Source organism: Meles meles, chromosome 2 (assembly GCF_922984935.1).
Source record: "Meles meles chromosome 2, mMelMel3.1 paternal haplotype, whole genome shotgun sequence".
Lineage (NCBI taxonomy): Eukaryota > Metazoa > Chordata > Mammalia > Carnivora > Mustelidae > Meles > Meles meles.
The window spans coordinates 49,580,016-49,603,239 of NC_060067.1; the positions used below are offsets into that span (position 1 = coordinate 49,580,016).

Genomic DNA, 23,224 nt, shown 5'->3' on the forward strand with positions numbered 1-23,224 from the left:
TTCAGGGTGAATGGCTCTCATGATGGTATCCAGGGAGGACTTCACAGAAGAGGTGACATTGGATCTGAGACCTGAAGACAGAAAGGAAGTGGGTTCTGGATAGACCAAGAGGATGTGCAAAGGTCCAGGAGCAGGCACAAGAATTTGTTTGAGGCATTGAAAGGAGGCCAGACAGGCTAGAGAACAGAAAAAAGGCAAGTGGCTGGAGATGGAGTCAGGAGGCTTGTGGGGAGCATCTCATGTCCTCATGTTGTGCTTCATCAACCCAACTAAAAACTCTGACACTTGTTCCAATGCAGTGAAAAGCCACTGAAGATAAGATGTGTCAGAAAAGCTTCGAGCACATTGTTTGGCTCAAGTTGGGTGCTGGTTAACCGGGAGACATTGATATACACACTAATGAGTGCATGTGATGCTCTCCAGAGCTTTAGGAGGAAGACAATGAAAACAACTGTGTGTTTTTGGTGTGGTTTGGTTGTTTTAGTGACAAATTCTTTTGTTTAAAGCTAGACATGGATTAACCTATAGATCCAGGAATTTGGACTCTGGTGTACACAATAGAGTTGCAAACTGGAGCCTTTTTAAGCAACTATGTCCAGTTTTATCAAGGGTATTTCAAAAAGGTCAGAGGGCAGTTGGAGAGCATATGGAGAAAACCAACAGGAAAAGTCAAGATAGGCAGGGCCTTGTTTATTAAGTCGGCAAGCATGGCACTATGCCAGCTGAATGTCTAATAAATGCCTTTTGGTACTGACCTCTCCCTAGGTGAGCTACTTGCAGCAGAACACAGAACTGGGGGGAAGGGAGGGCTAGCATCCACTTCCTGTTAGTAATCCTTTCATCTGATCTTCCCCATAACCTGACAAATAGAGTCTCTGCCTAAGAACGGTAACCATACCAACTGTAACTGGGGACTGCACTTTTAAAGCTCTTTGGAGAGTTACATCAATAGTCATCATTGCATTGTAGCTGCACTTTATGAGGATAGAGACACCCTCCCCCGAGAGCTGGCATTGTGCAGTGCACAGGATGGGCCACTATACAGAGCTGTCTTGCCTACAAAATAGCTTTTATCCTTATTACAAACTGAAGGTATCCCCCTGAAATTCTTATGTTGAAACCTAACCCCCACTGGAGTGGTATCTAGAGGTGGGGCCTTAGAGAGGTGAACAGCTCAGCCTTCATGAATGGGATTAATGCCCTCATGAAAGAGACCCCAGAGAGAGCTCTTAGGCCTCTTCTGCCAAGTGCGGATACAGCAAGAAGATGGTTGTCTGTGAATGACGAAGCAGGCACTTAGCAGAGATGAAATCTGCCAGCAGCTTGAGCATGAGTTTCCTTGCCCTCAGAACTATGAGAAATGCATTCTTGATCAGAAGCCACCCAGTCTATTGTGTCCTGTTATAGCAGCCCAAACAGACCAAGGCAGGAGTTGGTCCTAAGAAGCGAGATGCTGTTAGAACAAGTAACAAATGTGGAAGTGAATTTGGAACTGGATAATGGGTAGGGCTGGGAGAGTTTGGAAGTGTGTGCTAGATAAAGCCTACACTGCTGTGAATGGACCATCAAGGGCAATTTTGGTGAGGGCTCGGGAAGAACAGAGGAGAATGCCTACGTCTTCTTGGAGAATACTAAAGTAATCCTGAAGAGGATGTTGGTAGAAATATGGACAGTGAAGGCCATGGATGAGGCCCCATAAATAACTGGGAACATATTGGAAACTAGCGGGAGGGCCTTCCTTGTTATGCGGTAGTCAAAAACTTGGTGGAATTGTGTTTGAGTCCATTGTTTTATGGAGGGTAGAACTTGTGAACAATGATATTTGGTATTTAGCTGAGGAGATCTCTATGGAGAGTATTGGAGACATGGCTTGGTTTCTTCTGATTGCTTATAGAATACAATAGAGAAATGACTTGAAGATGGAGTTGTTAAGCAAAACCCAGAATGAAAGATTTGGAAGTCCTCAGCCTATCTGTATTGTAGAACAAATGAGACCACCAAGGGGATGGCCAGGTGACCATTTGATAAGGAGATAAGCACTGACCAGCCAGCTCAGACACGACCCAGGGGTTGTTCTTAAAAACAATGAAAGAATGAATATGAAGACAAATCAGAGACCACCCAGTTGGCCTGGTGTGCATGAGTCTGGGGTCCCAACAGCCTGGTTCCAAAGGATGGGGTCACCCAGACCTGCATGGCCAGCAGAGAGCCCTATGATGTTACATTACCAAGTCATGGGGGTGAGGTTGTCAACCCTGGTGGGTCCGAAGGCAGAACATCAAGCCAGAGAGGATGATTCTGGAGCCTAAAGGTTTAACATTGTTCTGTTCTGTTTTGGACTTACCTAGGACCCATCAACCCTTTCTTCTAATCTGTTTATCCCTCTTGGAATGGGAATGTCTTCTGCCTGTCCTGCCTTTGTATTGTGGGAGAACACAGCTCGTCTGGTTTCACAGGCTTATGGCCAGAGGGGTTTGCCCCAGGACCAATCATGACTGGAGTCTCACCCATATCTGATTTAGGTGCTATTTCAATGAGGCTTTGGACTTCAGAGTCAATGCTGGTATGAGTTAAGACTTCGGGGGCTGTCGAGATGGAATGAGTATATTATGTATGTGAGAAGAACATGAATTTCAGGGGGCCAGGGGCTGACTGTTATAGACTGAATATTTGTGTCCCCCCACAAATTTGTATGTTGGTATCCTAACCTCCCATGGGATGGTAGCAGGAGGTGGGGCTTTTGTGCAGTGATTGGGTCAATAGGAGACGCTCTCATGAATGGGACAGGTGTCCTTATAAAAGAGGCCTCCACCTCTCAGTCATGTCCTCTACCACATGAGGACACAGCAAGAAGGTGGCCATCTCTGAAGCAGGAAGCAGACACCACGTCTGCTAGCACCTCGATTTTAGCACTTCCAGCCTCTAGAATGGCAAGAAATAAATGCTTATTGTTTAGAAGCCACTGAATCTGTGGCAGTCTGTTTCAGCAGCCTGGATGGATTAACACAGTCCCCATTTTCAGAAAAACGATGACACCCAGGGCCCAGCAAGGTTAGATGACTTGCCAAGGTGGCAATAGCAGCCGTTCCTGCCCCTGGCTACCTGTCACCATCGACAGGGGCAGACGGGTCCAGGCAAGCAAAGACCAGATGAGGAGAGGATGTGGAGGGCTGAGGGGGTGAAGGCTGAGAAGAGATCTTGGAAAGGAGTGAGTCATTCCGACTGGGAGCCCCCAAGGAGGACCAGAGTTTGAACAGGGCCTCCGCAGAGAAGTTGGACTCCATCCGCGGGGTGGGGGAGGGGCACCCAAGAGCCATTTTGCCACATGGTTTTGTGGCCGTGTCCCTCAGCCACATCCCAGCTGCAGCTGCTCCTCAGCCATAAGCTGACAACTCACACCCATAATTCATTCATAAACGTTTATTTCTATCTAAATCAGCAAATGAATACATCTATTGGTGGCATACATGAGCCTTATGGGGCAATGATCTGCTTCTCAGGCTGGCACAGGGACGTTGGCCACGGAGGTTTGATGGCCCCGTTTGGGGGAATTAAGTGGCCCGAGCAGTTGCTTCATAACCATTTCCAAGGTGGGACGTTAGCATCATTGCCTGCAGTGTATGGATAAGGTTGGCTCCAGTCTGCTTCTTTCAGCATGGAAGAAAGACGGGACCTCCCGGGGGCGGGGGGGGCGGGTGTATGTATGGGGACACTCACATGTGAGGATGACAGTGATGACAGTCATAACAAGAATCGTAATAGCAGCTGACAGTGCACGCATTCTGTGTTCCAGGGGCTGTGCTAAGTATTGCAGAAAAATCCCACCATCTCTTAGGATTACATCCTAAAGTCAGCATGTGACAGGCAAAAACTTGTGTCTAGCCCTGCTTCCCCCTGATGGTCCCTTAAATTCTCCGTAAAGTTCAGGGCATGTGGCATTTAGGTTCCCGAACTGGGCAGTATGGATAAATATGAACAATGTGCTTGTGTCTGAATGTATTAGCAGCCACCCCTCCCACACCCCTCTCTCTGGGACCCTGAAAGCAGGGGTGCATAGTGGCCAACTGAAAACATTGTGCTCGCTCATCCTCTCTTCTCCATCGCTCTCTTCCTGCCAAGCACGATCTTTGAACTCCTGAGTTAAATGCTCACTTAAACCACCTGCACTCCTTCTCAGTTCATGCTTATAGCACCCGCTTGCCCCCCCACCCCCCCCCTTCAGAAGCTATACTGTTACTGCTTCAATGGAAGATACTGCAGCTCGGGGAAGGTCAGGTCTGTGTACAGTTGTACAGGTAGCAGACTGTGGACCCAGACCCCAGACCCCAACTAAGACAGATTCCAGGGCCTGCGGGGCTGCTGCCCTGGAAGTCGGGAGAACTCTTCCCGCTGCATCCCTACCGCAACCCCCTCCTTGGGCCCCTTCAGCTGGTTGCACTTGAGTTTTAGACCAACTAATGATCCAGCTATTACGAGTGTGGGCCTCACTTTTAAAAATAAATGTTTCAACCAGTCCAGCCCTGCAATTTAATAGGCAATATTGTATGCATATTAAACACCAAATGATTGTTAACATATTTATTGAAGCATAACAGGCATCGGGCATATAAAAGATGACTCTCTTATATGGCTGTCAGACCTCAATAAACATGTTTAATAATTAATTGGCGTTAAGCAAACATAATTGTATGATTCTAAATTAGGTGTTCAGTGAAGCATTCTGTGCATGGAAAACCACAGCAAGTGTTTTATTACTTCAAGAACAGGCTGTCAGTCTGGCTTTTCACATATCAGGAGAAGTGACCCCCATTCCACGCCATGTCAAAGGCCTCTTGTCGCCTCACGCTAAAAGAGGCATGAGCCCTCTTGTTCCTAGACCCTTTGATCTGAGAAACGTTTCTCATTTGGTTAGCTGTTTGTCTATCTGCATGTCCACTTGGGTTCTGAAAGTTCTGAGCCAAGAAATTGTCTGATGCAGAAAATGTTTTCACATCCCAGCCGTTGGCTGAATTAACCAGTTCTGCCATAAACGCCATCTCCCCCCAGTACAGGTGATTCACATCATTCACGATAGTGCTGCTCTCTAAATTCTCTGCAAACAGCAAATCAGCAAATACCGAAGATTGCTCCTAGGGGAAATGTAAGACTAGGTTCCTCTGAGCCTCCGGTCAGAATTTTTTTTTTTTAATCAGTTCACAGAGAACTTTGAACTCAAGGCCCATAATGCTGTAAGTCACACCTGACGCGTATTCTCCTCAGACACCTCATGACCTGGAACACAAGACATTGCTTCAGCGCTGTGCATTTTAACAGCAGAACACCAACAAAAATCACAAAAGCATGAACAAACAGGGCAATGACCAGACCACGAGAGGGGCACCTGTTTGCAGTACGAGGACCGAAACAAGAAGGTAGACCGTTGCTTTGTTCTACCTCAACTGGAAACGCTCCTGTTGGAGGAGTCACATTCTTCGCAACTCTGTTCATAGCTGCACATGTCTGGCCATGATGCAAAAATGCCACAAATGTTGATTTTGAGATTGCAAATAGATGTACGGGTAGGTAAATTCATACCTGCAGGATCCTTGAGTTATGAGGATCAGCTGTAATCAGGTTCCATGGAGCGCAGACCTATAAATGTCTGTATCCCTAAGTATCCTACGTCCTCCGCTGGCCTTTTGTACCAGCTTCCCAGAGAATTGTCTGCTCAATACAGTGCTGCTTTAGCACATAGTAGGTGCACAATAAATATTGGTCACATTCAATCAAGTGGTTTTCAGTAAAGGACCCAAAATAGTTGTCGTTTGAAAGTAATGCTAGTTGCTTCTGTTTACACCATTGTTTTCCTTGGTGACTGCTGGTATTTATTGTCTTGATCTAGTTAATATTCAATCTTGGCTTTTAACTTTCTTCCTTTCACCTGCCCCTAAATCCCTTAGAGACTTGAAGACCCATTTTCTTTGCTGGCCACGAACCCCTTAAGATTCATGCCCCAAGGAGGAGGAGCATGCCCCAAGCGGACATTGCTGGCTGGGTCATAAAAATCTGTCTCCAGGCTGTCTGCCTACGAAGCCCATCCACACACACCCTACAGGGATGTGGGGAGTAAGGCTTACAACCTTTTCAGAAGAAGCATCAGGAAATAGGGCCATTAACTTGAAAAAGTCAGTCTCATGGCTACCCCGTTGGCACTGAACTAGACACTTAAGGACAGTTCTGGCCCCATCAGATCTTCTGGGATCACTGTTTCCATTATCACCCTACCCAAAGGTTTGGGGTTGCACATGGAGCTAGGTGCCAGAGCCTGGAGCAACTCTAGGTCTGCAGGGATCCTTTGGAAAATTACATTTTGGAGACTGGAACTTTATCTGTAGGCATTTAAAAACCTATAAATGAAAGTCTGTTATGAAAGTCATGTGTGTTTATTCGACAAGTTAGAACATAGAGCACAGAACAGAGAACATATGTATCTCACCATCACCAAAACACACACATTTAAAAATTTGGGTGTAGGGGCGCCTGGGTGGCTCATTGGGTTAAAGCCTCTGCCTTTGGCTCAGGTCATGATCGCAGAGTCTTGGGATCGAGCCCCGCATCGGGCTCTCTGCTCAGCAGGGAGCCTGCTTCCCCCTCTCTCTCTCCCTGCCTCTCTGCCTACTTGTGATCTCTGTCCATCAAATAAATAAAATCTTTTTTAAAAAGTTGGGGTATATTGGGTCACTTTTTCTTTTGTGCACAAGTTCTTTGTATGATTTCAATTTTATTGCAAATGAAAGTTAGTCTTCTGCTTTTTGTTCCCCGCTTAGCATGCTATCATAAGCATGTTCTGTGTTATTACACAGTTCATCACCCTTATTTCCAACAGCTGCAAACTAGCCCACTGATTGATTGCACTACACTTTGCTAGCCATCCCGTGCTCGTTAGATGTTTGTTCTCGTTCTTTAGCTTTTTCTGAAAATGAGAGTACAATCCATTTTTTCTTTTTTCCTAAAGCTGGTGCATGTCTGGGATTGCTGTTAGACCAGGTTGTCAGAAACATTGGTTGGGACATTTTTAAGGCCCTTGATGACGTAGCCTCATTGCTACGATGTGGGAACAACAGGCCTATCTTACTAGATACTTCCAGAAATTGTGTGATCATTTTGTTGTCTTTGCTGACTGTAGAAGAGACCCAGAGATTTTTCTTTACTGTGCCAGAGCTGCAAAGGATCTTCACCTTCTAAACACCCAGGCCAGTGTTCCCATTAGACTTACACTGTGTATGCATGGATATAAGGGTATATGCATGTGTGTGCAAACTACAATATATATTTAACTTTTCTTTAATTCATGATATTGGCAAGACACTTCTTTGTCTCATGCCTTTCCTCAGTATTTCTTGAAAAGTCATACCTTCCAAAACTTTTTGCTGAATATGCTCAGGTTTTGGTTTGGATCTATTCATTTTAACACACACACACACACACACACACACACACATATTTTCTCTCTCTCTCTTCCTTTTCCTACTAATGGAAAATACAGCTCTTGAGGATGACAATTGCCAAACAGAGGCTCGGAGACGAAGAAATTGGCGTGCGGCATTTTGCAGCCCATGAGCGTGAAGACTTGGTGCAGCAGCTGGAGAGAGCTAAGGAACAGGTTATTGCTAACATCTGTTAAGAGTGGGGGATATGTTTGTACCTTTGGACTGTGTCTCGTTTGTCAGAGAGGGCAAGGTGCCTAGGATGCCAGCCGGAGGCGGAAGGAGGGTGTGAGTTGAACGCTTTGACGTTCTCCCTGCCCTGTAAGTTCCTGATCTGCCTCTTGTGGTCCTTGCTTCCAGCAGATTTGTTTCCCTAGTTTGGGATGCCATTGCTCTGAACACAAGAAACATCTTCCCCTCTCCCGATTCAGGATAGACAGGGAAGGAATAATACATGACAAACTGGCCTTAATTTGCAAATTTCCCAAAGATTTCCAAAATCTCAACAGGTACAGAGTCCTAGTTAGGGGACAGGGAAGAGAGCCTAGACTTCATTTCCCTCCTCTCGCAGATGGGATGAATACGCCCTGTCAGAGTCGGTCAGCAAAGCAGAAGCCTCCATCTCTGGCCCTAAAATGATGTCTGAAGAACATCTTCAGTAAGGACACTTCCTTGCTTTCAGATAGAGTCTCTGGAGCATGACCTGCAGGCCTCCGTGGACGAGCTTCAGGACGTTAAAGAAGAACGGTCTTCCTACCAGGACAAAGTGGAGAGGCTCAACCAGGAGCTAAACCACATCCTGGGTGGGCACGAGCACCGCATCATTGACGTGGATGCCCTCTGTATGGAGAACAGGCAAGTGGCCGGGCCCGGGCATGCACTCAGGCAGGACACTGGCCGTGCAGTCTCGGCAGCCCGAGTTACAGCTGCCTTGCAATGAAAGGAAAGTCCCACCACCAAAATGGTGATAGTAATGCCACGTATTAGCTTCGAAAGTCAGAAAGGCACCACACCCCTATACACTTGCCTCCCTGACCCCTGTCTCCTTCCCCTACCCCTTCCCTCCCCACCTCCCAGGTGGGCAAGAAGCGTAGGGAGCCAGTGAAAGCTGCTTGGTATTGATATCAAGGAGAGGGGAAAGAATAAGAAAATAAATTGAGAAATTCCCTTAGCTGTTTCTTTTCCCCGAGGCAAATTTCTGTGTGTGTGTGTGTGTGTGCGCGCGCGCGCGCGCATGTGTGCGTGTGTCTAATTTAATGTTATGTCTGGTGTCGCCTCTTCCTGCCTGCCTTCCCAGTGGAATCATCTTAATGAGAATTATGTGAAAACTGTGTTGATATCCCTTAGGGGATCTCTGCAGAAGGCTGTTCTAAAGTGGGGTTTCTGTGATTTGGGCATATTTGACCTTGATTACATCCATTTAAGAAGAGGTCACCAAGATACACTTTTCTTCTCCTCTTTTGGTGGTGAGAAGGCATTGTGTGTACACAATGGCTCTGGAGGCAGGTTGTTTTCTTTTTTTTCTTCTCCTACTTGCCTATATGTTTTTTATTTTGTGCCCAGACACTTCCTAATTGCATGTTTTCTCTCCTAGGTACCTTCAAGAGCGATTAAAACAACTCCACGAAGAGGTCAACCTCTTGAAATCAAACGTCGCCAAGTATAAGGTAAAGAATTGTGGTGATGCTGGTAACAACTCACGATTGTACATCTAAATGCCATTCTATGTTAATTCCCTTTTATGTACCGAAGACATGTGAGTGCTCGCCTGCCCTCCCAGATAAAGTAAGAGCTTTCACTGAGGTAACCAGGAAGAATTCAGCCCAAAACAACAAACACAACAAAAATAGGTTTTGCAAGAGCATTTTCCTTGATGTCATCTAGACAGGGCTCACGGAGCCTGCCCAGATCCGGGTGTGGCCACTTCACTGCCTCGGTCCACATAGAATTAGGTTTCTTATCAGCTCCTCTAGAAAATGTTCCATCATCAGACACTGCTTGTCTCATAATCATCCATAAGAAAATGGTTTCCGAGCGACAAGAAGAAACCAAGATTGGGGAATCACAATCTGAGCGAGAACATTCACGTCACACTGAAAGGACAGAATGTTTAAATTCTCCCACTGTTGTTTAGACTCATCCCAGCTCCATTAGTCTGATAATATCTATTTCTGCAGATGTTCGTTGTGAGCGTTATAATTAGAAACATCTCCTGGGTTTCTCTGCTTTGAAAATAGATTGATTTCTCTTCCTGAGGGTAGAGTTTTATAGCAGTCTAGATGCTTGGGAGAACCATCTCGTTTTCCTGGCTTCTGACGTTAGCTTTTCTCTCCTGAAGTCTCTAGACTGTTCTCCCTTTTCCATGCTGTTGGGGGCCACACTTTACACCAGTCTATATATACACACACACAGCCAAAGAAGAATGCAGCTTTTAAAGTTGTATAATTAATACATACATTTAAAAAATGTGTGTATGCATTCATTTAACAGCCTTTATTTGGTTCTTCAATGTGCCAAGCACTGGCTACACAGCGCATATCAGTTGTAGTGTAAGGGTCTGTGATAGGAATGGCACTTTGATCGGCACCTGTGTGCCTCCTTATCTTGTGTCCGTGGCAGACGTCATTCATCATTTGGGGCTTTTCCCAGTCCATCCATGGAAGTCTTCCAAAGACCAACAGTGATCTTTTGGCATCAGCAAATAAAAGTAAACCTGTTCTCCATCTCATGTCTATTCAGAAGGGGTTTCCGTAACTAGTGACTTCACACATTAGACGGAGCACTTGCTTTCGGATTTGATTTAATTTAATGAATACACATTGAGTGCCTTTTATAGATAGGAGAAGGTAATTGCTGTCATTCTGCTGGGCACCAACTTTAAAAAAAACAAAACAAAACAAAACTCTCTACCAGGTCCATAAATTTCATACCTCTTTGGCAGGGATTTGGAATTTTAAAAAGTTGGGTCAGCATCTGGGGTTTACCAAGGGGTCTTGTGTGCCTGATGGGAGCATGCCTCTACTCTAAGTAGGTATTTTTCTTTTTCTTTCTTTCTTTCTTTTTTTTTTTTTTTTTGGCTTTTTTGATAGAGATTTGTGTTTTCTCCCAATGCTGCTTTAGAACGCTCTTGAAAGACGGAAAAACTCAAAAGGCCAGAATAAATCTAGCAGCAGTGCGCTGACTGGAGTCCTATCTGCAAAGCAAGGTAGGGTTTGTTCTCTGGAGGGATTTCAGACCACAGAATGCCAGAGCTTGGGGTCCACGTCTCCGTTTGTGGTTGGGGAACCAAGGTGGTTCTTAGAACAGCCCTTCCCAAACCTCCATCTGCATCAGCATTGGCTATAGGCCTTATTTGAAAACACAGATTACTGCCCCCCAGCCCTCTCCGAACACACACACAGACACACACAGAGTTTTTGACTTAGTAGGTATAGTGAGGCCCCAGAGAATGCACATTTCTAGAAAGTTCCCAGGTGTTGCTGATGCCGGTTCTGGGATCCTGCTTTGAGAACCACTGCATTAGACATTTTTCTAATAACGGGACCCTCTTCACATCTGGTCCCTTAACCTGTGCTCTTCCTTCAAGAACACTTTCCCTCCTCCGATCACCGGTTTAACATCCCTGAGTCCATGTTCCAACCTTGCCGAGTTTCTCCTTTTTCTGGCCTCTGTGACCAGAATAGAAAAGTCTCACAGCTGCTGAAATCATTTTATCATGGAACATGCGCCTTTTTCAAAGAAGCTTTTATTGATTGCAATTCTGTTCCTCCTCCTTGTCGATTCTGATGAAAAATAATGATCTTCCAGGAACAGTCCAGGGGAATAAATAGCAGAGAGCTTGCTTCTGACACTTAATATTTGGGAACTCAGATCTCAGTGTAAGCCTCAGGTTGAACATGGGTGACTGGCCCAGTTTTAGGTTGTCGGCCACGCAGACCAGCAACGATCATGCGGGAGTCTTAATCAGAGCTGGAGTGGCTAGGGAAAAAAAAAGTGCTGAATCTTCAGCCGGCCTAATAACCAAAGCACTTTTCTAAGCAACTTCTGTTTTTCCACTCAAATAAAAAAAGGACACCCTAGAATTGTTTTTAAACAGAAAACCTCAGTACTCCCCAGAAATGTGAAGTAGCCATGTGAGTTCAGCTCTGGATACCCTGGGACAGCCAAACATCTTTGAATGGTGAGACCCAGTCCCATCACTGATGTGGGGAATGCCAGCCACATTCAAACACCGCGCCCTAAGCCTGCTAGAACCTTTCTGGATAACCCTCTGGCAACTTACTTTGACAAAGCTTGAACTCATCCCCTTTGAGCAGCAAGAAATAATTACCAACGTCTGAAAACATACTGCTTGAGGCAAGTTCTTCCTACATTAGTTATGAGGGAAAAAAAAACCATAGAAATTAACATAAATGTCCAGCAGGAATTAAATAAATTATATCTACATATGGGCTCCCAAGCTGCCTTTACATTTTATGTTTTAGGAGATATTGAGGATGAGGAGTTGGGTTAACTGAAAAAAAGAAGAGCTTTTTCTCATTTCAGAAGAAAAATGTATGAATCTGTGTATCTATGTATAGGCATATAGAAAAGGATGTTCAGAGATGTAGTGAGAGATTTATTTTTTTCTGTCTGATAGGAGTACAGGCGGTGCCTTTTTTATGGTAACTCATGGTTTCTAAAAAGATACAGACACAAAATATATTTTGTATTTTAAATAATGCCCCATAGGATCTTGCCGCCCACCAAACATAGCACACTGTAGGAAACTCTGCCACAAAGCAAGGAGCTTAGGACCAGGGTCATTGCCATTTGCATGGCTGTGTGACCTTCAGCAGATGTTTTTAATCCATCAGCACCTTGCTTTCCTGTCCATAACATGGGGATAAATAATACTTCCCAGGTGGGTTTTATTTTATCTTTTTTTTTTTTAATTTTGGGCCTCAGATGAGTTAGTATAAAGCATTTCGAAAGGGGGAGATGTTGGACAAATATAAAAGATTATTATCCCTTTAAGAAATGGGTGATAAAAGTCCATGAGAACTTCCTTGTTTCTGCTCAACCCTCACACTAAGTTTTATTTTGTTTTACTTTTGACACCTGAAGTGGATTCTTCAGTACTTAATCATAGCATTTAGAAGCCGGGACTTAACCCAGCTTCATTATCCAGGAAGAACGGACATAGGTTTACACTGCAGTGTTCCAGAAGGACTTAAGACTGAGTTGTAAACTTTGTATCCCACCCAGTTCAGGATCTATTATCCGAAGATCACGGGTGCAGTCTCCCAGCCACTCCACAGTCCATTTCTGATCTGAAATCTCTGGCAACAGCCCTGCTAGAGACAATCCACGAGAAAAACATGGTCATCCAGCACCAGAGGCAGACCAACAAGTAGGTGACTGGACCCTTGGGTGGGGGTGGGTGGGAGAGATGTGGGAGGCTGGCTACCAGTGGGGGGGTTGCAGCCAGGTGGGATGGCAGGCCTTTGGAGGAGGGGAGGGGAACACCTAAGTCTGGAAGGTCACCTCCTAAACTAGAATGTTGTGTCCACATGTGACAGCATCTCAGCCATCTGCCAGAGTGGGGGAGGGGGAGAATACAACCAGCCATTACAGACTGAACACTTACTCGGAGCCACTCACTGAGGAATGCAGACAACTTGGGCAGTACGATTGCCCAGATGACACTCCATACGTCTCCTGCGGGTCTCCTTCAGGGAGGGCGCCTCCTCGGTGCCATCATAACTTACAGCATGACACTGGGGGGTTCTGACCAGCAGGAAGGCCAAGCATCGACTTTCATAGGCAACTGGGCCTAGAAGGGAGTGTCATGTCACTCTTCCAGAGAAGCAGAGAAAGTGGTGGGATGGAGCAATTAAAATAGAATGTCTTCCCTGATTCTTTTTTTTTTTTAAGATTTATTTATTTATTTATTTGACAGAGAGAGATCACAAGTAGGCAGAGAGGCAGGCAGAGAGAGAGGAGGTAGCAGCCTCCCTGCTGAGCAGAGAGCCCGATGCGGGGCTCTATCCCAGGACCCTGGGATCATGACCTGAGCTGAAGGCAGAGGCTTTAACCCACTGAGCCACCCAGGCACCCCTTCCCTGATTCTTATAAACATATCGACTCAAGTTAGTAGCCATTAGAGACACACACAAATTGGAGGTATTCAAAGAATGGTGAACAACAATAAGTTAAAGCAACAGATACCGTGAACAGGGCTGGCTCTGAGGACAAGTGACCATGCTCAGAAGGGCCCTGCCCTTGGTTCAGAACTCCATGGTCGCCATCTTGAGTTTCTTAATCATTCTTGAACAAGGAGGCCTGCATTTCCATTTTGCGGTGGGCCCCAGAATTATGTAGCTGGTCCTGCTTATGAAACCTACACGTAGCCCCAAAATGAAGCCGTGCAAGAAGTGAGCAGGCTCTGAAATGCTGGGGCTTCCAGCAAAGAGGGAGGGGTGAGGGAAGCAGAGTCCTGGCGAGGGGGAGGGGCACAGGGAGAGAGGCAACTGGAACATGATTGAGAGTATTGTAAAAACAAAATAGAAAAAAGAGAAGCCGGGAGTGAAGGGAAGATCGCGCAGGAGATTAAGATATATATAAAAGAAGGCAGGGAGCAGTGGAGGGAGTCTGGGCAATCTCAGAGGAATGACAAGGGTAATTTATTGACAGAAGAAGTTTTTAAAATTCTTTTAAAAGAAATCTTAACCAAGGAATGAGACAGTCAGGTGCTAAAATGCAGAGACATCTCAGGGGAGGGAGAAGAAATAGAAATCTCCCCAGAATAGGTACGAGGTCTGTTTTATCCAGACAGAATCCCCTGCAGCCGGTAGTGTTCTGCATGAGCCTTCTTTGTCCTCACTGACTCCCTATAAAGCACCCACTGGGGCTCTTTCAAACCTTCTCAGGTCTTCTAAACCCTAGTCTGTTCTTAGCAGGTAACCTCAGCTGCTCTTTTACTGAAAAATATAGATGCGTCTTCCCAGGAACCCCAAGACTTACCCTCCCCTGGAACCAGTGCCTTCCACCCTCTCCCTCCTGGCTCTGGGAAACACACCCACCCACCATCCTGTTGGTCCACACCATCTTCCCTCCTCTGGGCTTGGCTCCTCTGTGAGCAGCTCATCCCACCCAGTCCTCTCCTGCCCCCAAACCCTGGCTTCTGCCTCTTCACGCAGACACCACACAGAGCTCCCATCGTCTTTCCCCAGCACTGCAGCTCCCCCTGAATTCCGCTCACCCAGCATCTTTGTGAACAAGAATGCTGCCATCAAGAGTCAGATGCTTAACCAACTAAGCTACTCTTCAGTAGCACCCCCTCAAAGTGTGTTCCTGGGAGCGCCCATGTCAGATTTACTCAGAGGCACTGGTTCTGAAATGCAGATTCTGAGGGATTTTCTGGAGGGAACGTCAGGTTTCTGGATCTGAGCCACCCCCAGGAAAGAAAGACCACCTCATCTTCAACACCTCCTGAGACTTCTTTTCAGATATTCCACAGCCATCTCCCTTTGAGGGTCTCCAGTACCCCCAAGTCCCACTTTCTGAGTCTGTTTCTTTTCTGATTTCTCTGCATCCCAATTCCCATCTTGCACTCATCTCCTTGGATTCCTCTGACTTTCTCCTCATCCCCTCGATTCCCTCCATGCCCCTTGCTTCAACCCCAGGTCTCCACCAGGACTTCTGCTCTCCTTACCCCACCTGGGGGCTTCATCTCCCCCACCCCCTGAGTGACTGCTTCTCACTTTCTGCAGGCACTTCTCAGAACTCTTGGACCCACCTCACTACCCAGAGCAGGACCCACATTTCCAACCGCTAGGTTGTCATTTTCCCCCATATCCCTTCAGCTCTCCACGTTCAAGGAATCTAGACTCTGGGCCACCCACTCTTTAGTACGTTTTAAGACCCTTGAAAATGCTTGCACCCTTTGACCCACACGGTCTGCATCTAAGAATTTATCCTAAAGAAAAAAATCAGTATGATGTCCTCAGGTTCACATAAATGGATTCATTTATAACAGGGGGAAAAAAACACAGAAACAACCCAAATGTTTTTGTTTATATTTTATTTTATTTTGAGAGGGGGAGAGTGCATGAGTACAGAGGGAAATAATCACAAGCAGACTTCATGCTGAGCACAGAGCCTGATGCAGGCCTTGATTTCACAAACCTGAGATCATGACCTGAGTGGAAATCAAGAGTCAGATGCTTAACCAACTAAGCTACCCAGGTGCCCCCCGCCAATGTTTTTAAGTTGGAGACTGGTTAAGATTATATAACTCCAGGCACCCCTGGCCAGCTCAGTCATTAAGTGTCTGCCTTCAGTTCATGTCATGATCTCAGACCTGCGTGGGACTCTCTGCTCAGAGGGGAGTCTGCTTTTCCCTCTTCTGCTCCCCGCCCCCCCACCTTGTGTTTCCTCTCTTGTGCGCGCGCACTCTCTCTCTCTGTCAAATAAATAAATAAAATCTTTTTAAAAAACGATTATAGTAAATCCATAAGATAGACTACTATGCAGCCATTTAAAGCATGGTTTGAAGAATATTTAATGGACTCTGCCCACCTTCCTGATACTCACGTTCGACAAACCAAAACATTATGCAGGTTGAAGCCGTCCCATTAGAATAGAATCGCTGTTCCCTCCCAGTAGGGAGGACAGTGCTGGGCCCACTGTATGTCCTTATACTGAGTTAATGAATGGATGATGGAATCATCTTCTAATCCTTTTTCTTGTTCCCTTGATACTCTTTACGGTTTTCCTGGACTCTGTATATATGTCAGGTCCTTGTCCTCGGCCTTCAGTCTACCTGTGCTCCTGCCGCCTCAACTTTGGTCCCACCCCACTATCGCCTCTCCCTTGGGAAGACCCTCCCATTGATCCTCCAACCGCAGACCCCACCACCCTCCTCTGCCACCAAGCTCCGCCCTCTCTGAACCCCACGCCCCCAGCTACAGTTCTGATGATGTCACAAGCCCCCACTAAAAAGCTGGACTTTTCTTTTCATGTTTGTTTCAAGTTTTTATTTAAATTCTAGTTAATTAACATATAGTGTAATATGGGTTTCAGGAAAAAGCAGGACTGTTAAAGCTAAATCCTGCTGCCTGCTGAACTCAGGAACCCCAGACTGTCAACCTGACGCTCCTGCCTCTCAGGACACACTGATTTCCTAGCACCTGCCCTGTCTTAACCCTACCCTGACCAGCCCGCCCCAGGCTCCATGGGCGCGCATCCTCTGTTGAGAAACGGACTTGCTCATTTTGACAGATTTAATTTTGTTTTTTGTTTGTTTGTTTATTTTTTAAAGATTTAATTTTGTTTTAATGTACCTTGTCATTTGTAACTATTATTCAATAGTTCCGTACCATCTCATAGTTCAAATTTTAAAGGTTAAACAACAATGTGTCTCTAAACTTCCACCATCTCTCAGCCCCCAACTCCCCTTCCTGGAAGGAACCACACTGTTCCTTATTTCTTATGTATCCCTTTGCAAGGATGCATATGGAAATAAACATATAACACATTTCCACAGACACATATAAATACTCATATATATTGGTATAAATATAGTCTTTTCTCTCTTCCTTCCTTTCTTTCTTTCTTCTTACAAATTGTAGCTAGTATTCACCAAAAAATGGTTTTTTCCCACTGTTCTTCACCTTGCTCCCCCCCCCATAAAAATAGATCTTAAAAATTGCCTCCTATCCGTACCTAAAGTACCTAATGTGCCATTTTTAAAACTTAGAAGGTCTTCGGTTTCATACTTTCAGTCAATGTAACTAAGCTTTTGTAACTAAAATAATATAATAGTTTTGTGTTGGTGGAGCATTCTAAGTGAGAATAAAGATATTCTGTTCTGTAAGCCTGTGCTCCCCCTACTGGCTTTCCACTGCCGGACACTCAGCCCGCCTTGAGAAGGTCCAATGGGAGCCATCTTGAAGAACTTTTTTTAAATTTGTTTATTTACAGCATAACAGTGTTCATTGTTTTGGCATCACACCCAGTGCTCCATGCAGTACCTGCCCTCCCTATTACCCACCACCTGGTTTCTCAACCTCCCACCCCCCCGCCCCTTCAAAACCCTCTGGTTGTTTTTCAGAGTCCATAGTCTCTCATGGTTCATTTCCCCTTCCAGTTTCCCTCAACTCCCTCTCCTCTCCATCTCCCCAGATCCTCCATGTTATTTGTTATGCTCCACGAATAAGTGAGACCATATGATACTTGACTCTCTCTGCTTGACTTATTTCGCTCAGCATAATCTCTTCCAGTCCCGTCCATGTTGCTACAAAAGTTGGGTATTCATCCTTTCTGATGGAGGCGTAATACTCCATTGTGTATATGTACCACATCTTCCTTATCCATTCATCCGTTGGAGGGCATCTTGGTTCTTTCCACAGTTTGGCGACTGTAGCCATTGCTGCAATAAACATTGGGGTACAGATGGCTCTTCTTTTCACTACATCTGTATCTTTGGGGTAAATACCCAGCAGGGCAATTGCAGGGTCATAGGGAAGCTCTATTCTTAATTTCTTCAGGAATCTCCACATTGTTCTCCAAAGTGGCTGCACTAACTTGCATTCCCACCAACAGTGTAAGAGGGTTCCCCTTTCTCCACATCCTCTCCAACACACGTTGTTTCCTGTCTTGCTAATTTTGGCCATTCTAACTGGTGTCAGGTGGTATCTCAATGTTGTTTTAATTTGACTCTCCCTGATGGCTAGTGATGATGAACATTTTTTCGTGTGTCTGATAGCCATTTATATGTCTTCGTTGGAGAAGTGTCTGTTCATATCTTCTGCCCATTTTTTGATATGATTATCTGTTTTGTGTGTGTTGAGTTTGAGAAGTTCTTTATAGATCCTGGATATCAACCTTTTGTCTGTACTGTCATTTGCAAATATCTTCTCCCATTCCGTGGGTTGCCTTTTTGTTTTGTTGACTGTTTCCTTTGCTGTGCAGAAGCTTTTGATCTTGATGAAGCAAACAGGATCCTTATCCACCATGACCAGGTGGGATTCATCCCTGGGTTACAAGGCTGGTTCAACATTCGCAAATCAATCAATGTGATAGAACAAATCAATAAGAGAAGAGAGAAGAACCACATGGTCCTCTCAACTGATGCAGAAAAAGCATTTGACAAAATCCAGCGTCCGTTCCTGATGAAAATGCTTCAAAGTATAGGGATAGAGGGAACATTCCTGAACTTCATAAAGTCTATTTATGAAAGACCCACAGCAAATATCATCCTCAATGGGAAAAAGCTTGCAGACTTCCCACTGAGATCAGGAACATGACAAGGATGCCCACTCTCACCACTCTTGTTCAACATAGTATTAGAAGTTCTAGCAACGGCAATCAGACAACAAAGAGAAATAAAAGGTATCCAAATTGGCAAGGAAGAAGTCAAACTCTCTCTTCACAGATGACATGATTCTTTATGTGGAAAACCCCAAAAACTCCACCCCCAAACTACTAGAACTCATACAGCAATACAGTAACGTGGCAGGATACAAAGTCAATGTACAGAAATCAGTGGCTTTCTTATACACTAACAATGAAAATACAGAAAGGGAAATTAGAGAATCGATTCCATTTACTATAGCACCAAGAACCATAAGATACCTGGAATAAACCTAACCAAAGAGGTAAAGGACCTGTACTCGAGGAACTACAGAACACTCATGAAAGAAATTGAAGAAGACACAAAAAGATGGAAGACCGTTCCATGCTCTTGGATTGGAAGAATAAATATTGTTAAAATGTCTATACTGCCTAGAGCAATCTATACTTTTAATGCCATTCCGATCAAAATCCCACCGGTATTTTTCAAAGAGCTGGAGCAAATAATCCTAAAATTTGTATGGAATCAGAAGAGACCCCGAATTGCTAAGGAAATGTTGAAAACAAAAACCAAACTGGCGGCATCACGTTATCCGATTTCAAGCTTTACTACAAAGCTGTGATCACCAAGACAGCGTGGTACTGGCATAAAAACAGACACATAGACCAGTGGAACAGAGTGGAGAGCCCAGATATGGACCCTCAACTCTATGGTCAAATAATCTTCGACAAAACAGGAAAAAATATACAATGGAAAAAAGACAGTCTCTTCAATAAATGGTGCTGGGAAAACTGGACAGCTCTATGTAGAAGAATGAAACTCGACCATTCTCTTACACCGTACACAAAGATAAACTCGAAATGGATGAAAAACCTCAACATGAGACAGGAATCCATCAGAATCCTAGAGGAGAACATAGGCAGTAACCTCTTCGATATCAGCCACAGGAACTTCTTTCAAGATAAGTCTCCAAAGGCCAAGGAAACAAAAGCGAAAATGAACTTTTGGGACTTCATCAGAACTTCATTTTTTGAGAGGATTTTCAATTAATGGGCATTTTGTTTGAGGTACTCATTGCCAAGGAATTGGCAATTGTCTGACTATTGCTAAAGAAGGGATGAGCATCTGTGACTTATCAACAGGTAGCAAAGCAGCAACAGAAGAGGCAGGTGTTTAAATCATGTTTTACCAAACACCCCATTTAGTTTTCCAGTCAATACTTTGCTGGTGGTAGGGTGCCGGTGCTGGTGATGGTGGTGAGTACATGAAGATAGTGACCTTTCACTGCCCTTCCTGCCATCCTAATACTGTTTATTGCTCTCCCCCACTCTGGCCAAGAGTAAATGGCTCAGAAGTTCAAGACACTGAGAGCAGCATGAGCTGTCATGGATCAGAGCAGAGAGTCAAAAGAAGGCCACATAGGGTTGGAAGGGAGGACAGTATAGAGCCACAGTCACGTCTTGAGGACTGGGCTCTCCCCAAGGACCCTCAGGGATTTCTGCTCCCGTGTTGTCTGGGGAACAGGAACAGACACACAGTGATGGCCAGCTCCCGAGTTGGTTCTGTCTTTGCCAATCCCCTATCACATTGTTACTATCAGAAACTACTACTGAAAATCTGTCTGGAGGCCTGACATCTTGAGGATTTTCCTAGACTGCTAGGTAGACATATGCTGAAATCCCTCCTAAAACAAACCATAGCTAAATAAAAACCCTTATTTTAAAATCTCTCCCCTCCTACAAAAAAAAAAAAAAAAAAAAAATCCTCTCTCAAACCTGTTTATGCCTCAAGCTACTGCCCTAGCTGTCTCTTTCGATTCCCTGCTAAACTACTTGAAGAGTCATCTGTATTCCCTGCTTCTGGTTGCCCCAAGTCTGCTTTTCCCGACCCTGTCACTTGGATTCTGGGTTTCACCCCATCCACTGTCCTGAAACATCTCTCTCAAGGGTCAGGCACATCTTCTAGGTAGACTTTTTCATTCAATGTGACCACTTTCCAGAATAAAACATTATTGACATCCCACCTGGGTCTCTCTTTTCCCTTGGCTTCCTGGCCCCATGTGGCCTGGCTCTCCTCTTCCCTGTCCAGCTATGCCTTTCTAGTCCTTTCTTGCCTTAGACAGGGATACTCTAGGGTTCTGTTCTTCTGACTTCTCACCCTCTGTTGGTGAGCAGATCTACTCCCCAGCCTCCATGCCCATCTCTGCGTCTGCGTTCGCAGACTTTTCTTCTATCACGTGACTGGCTGTCTCCATGGATATCCCATAGGCACCTCAAATTCCTCACCTACCTCGGTATTGTTACTCCATTTGGCTGACTTCCCACATCGCCCCCTGGGCTTGTTGGAGGCCACCACTATCACTGACTTGGACATCACCCTTCTGACTGGTCTTGCTGCTTCTACTCATACTGATTCCAGTCCATTCTCCACTCTGCCTCAAGAATACTTTCCCTCGGGGCGCCTGGGTGGCTCAGTGGTTTAGGCCGCTGCCTTCGGCTCAGGTCATGATCTCAGGGTCCTGGGATCGAGTCCCACGTCGGGCTCTCTGCACTGAAGGGAGCCTGCTTCCCTCTCACTCTCTCTGTCTGCCTCTCTGTCTACTTGTGATCTCTCTGTCAAAATTAATAAATAAAATCTTTAAAAAAAAAAAAAAAAAAAAAAAAAAAAAAAAAAAAGAATACTTTCCCTAAACATCACCATTTTTTTCCCTAAGATTTTATTTATTTATTTGACAGACAGAGATCACAAGTAGGCAGAGAGGCAGGCGGAGAGAGAGGAGGATGCAGGCCCCCCACTGAGCAGAGAGCCCGATGCAGGGCTCAATCCCAGGACCCTGAGACCATGACCTGAGCCGAAGGCAGAGGCTTTAACCCACTGAGCCACCCAGGTGCCCCCCTAAACATCATCTTGCTACACCTCTGCTTCAGACCTTCCAATATCTCACTTTTGTTGCCAACATAGAAAAGTCTCACCCTTCTCAATAGGGCAACAAGTTCATTCATGATCTGGGTCCTTCAAAACCACTCTGGATTCAGCCCTCGTTTACTTCACTTCCACTCTGTGGTTCACTTCCACTCTGAAGTACTTGTGTGCTTTCAGGCCCACGTTTGATTCCAGACCCTCCACTTAGCAGCTGCGTCACCCTGGGCAAGTTAGTTGACCTTTCTGAATCTCTGTTCCGTCATCCACAAATGAAGCATATTAAAAGCTCCCTCTTCAGTTGTTGCAAGCGGTGAAGGAGACACTGTCTGTGTGGTGCTTAGAGTAATGCCTGCTAGAGAACAGGTGATTGGGAGATATTATTCAAACCTTTGACAGGCTCTGTACGTGTGTGCGCGCGTGTGTGTATCCACATCTGTTTCCCACCAGACTTTTAGTCCCTCAAATACTCAAATACAGGGACACAGGCTGCTTCTCTTCATTATACCTACACCCTCAACAGTTGTGTGCTGAATTGGTCAAACTGAATTCAGTGGACCACGTTCCTGTGTTTACTGCCTCCCTCGATGCCTGCTGCCCTCTCTCACTGGGCTGCACCACCCCACGTTCCGTGGACCACCGGCTGTATTTGTTCAGCATGAAACCCATCGGGAAGAGTCTTTTTATCCTTTGAGGACTCTTGGGCCCTGTGATATAAGCCACCTCAGCTGCATCCACATTTCAGTTATGCACAGTTTTTAAAGAGGTCTTGCTCCAGACACAAGCATGCTTGTTTTACAGGACCACTGTGAGGCGTTGATTAAGAGCATGTATTGTGGCAACAAACGGAGTTGCAGGTTCAAATCCTGAGTCCTGCTTGTGGTTCTGGTCAAATTAACTAATTTCGGTGCCTCTGTTTCCCAACGGGAGGAGTAGAGTGGGGTGGATGAGTGCCCTGGGGGTCGGCAACAGACAGCTTGGAGATAAACTGTATACCCTTGGGCAGGTTGCTTAAACTCCGTGTTCCTTATGGTCCACATTTGTGAAAGGGTAATAATACAGCGTACACCACAGGGTTTTTGTCAGGTCAGATGAGATCATGTATGCTCAGTAGCTGCTCAGCATGGGCTCTGACTCAGAGCCAGGACTCAAGAAAGATGAGTTTCGCTGTTCATGGTAATGGTGGCGTGGTTGCTAGTTTTCTGGATAATGTTATTGCTACTATCCCTACTAGCACAATTCCCATGGGGTCCATTTTACTATTTCCTGCTCTGTATCAGATGCCTGTGTCAGGCCAAAGAGAACAGGCACCGCTGACAACAGGCAGGGTCCCTCAAAATAGGGGAAACCAGCAAATTCACCTCAGTCCATTTCCGGGAGACAGAGCTCTGTTATCCTGGGTCATCGGGGTGGGGGTGGGGGACAACGCAACCAAATGTCTCTTCACCAGGCCTTCGAAGGTTGCTCTGATGGCATCCCTCAGCACACACAGAAGAGTTAA

At 45.5% G+C, this 23,224-nt stretch overlaps 1 protein-coding gene across 2 annotated transcripts in view; it reads left to right on the forward strand.

The window, feature by feature from the left end:
- The window catches only part of CCDC149 (coiled-coil domain containing 149), a 100,432-nt gene that overhangs the window by 58,097 nt on the left and 19,111 nt on the right, over positions 1 to 23,224 (forward strand). For both annotated transcript variants that reach the window (XM_045989589.1, XM_045989599.1), the window contains exons 5-9: positions 7,526 to 7,642; positions 8,149 to 8,321; positions 9,061 to 9,133; positions 10,587 to 10,671; positions 12,714 to 12,858. In XM_045989589.1, the coding sequence (XP_045845545.1) occupies positions 7,526 to 7,642; positions 8,149 to 8,321; positions 9,061 to 9,133; positions 10,587 to 10,671; positions 12,714 to 12,858 (593 nt within the window). The remainder of the gene's footprint in view (positions 1 to 7,525; positions 7,643 to 8,148; positions 8,322 to 9,060; positions 9,134 to 10,586; positions 10,672 to 12,713; positions 12,859 to 23,224) is intronic.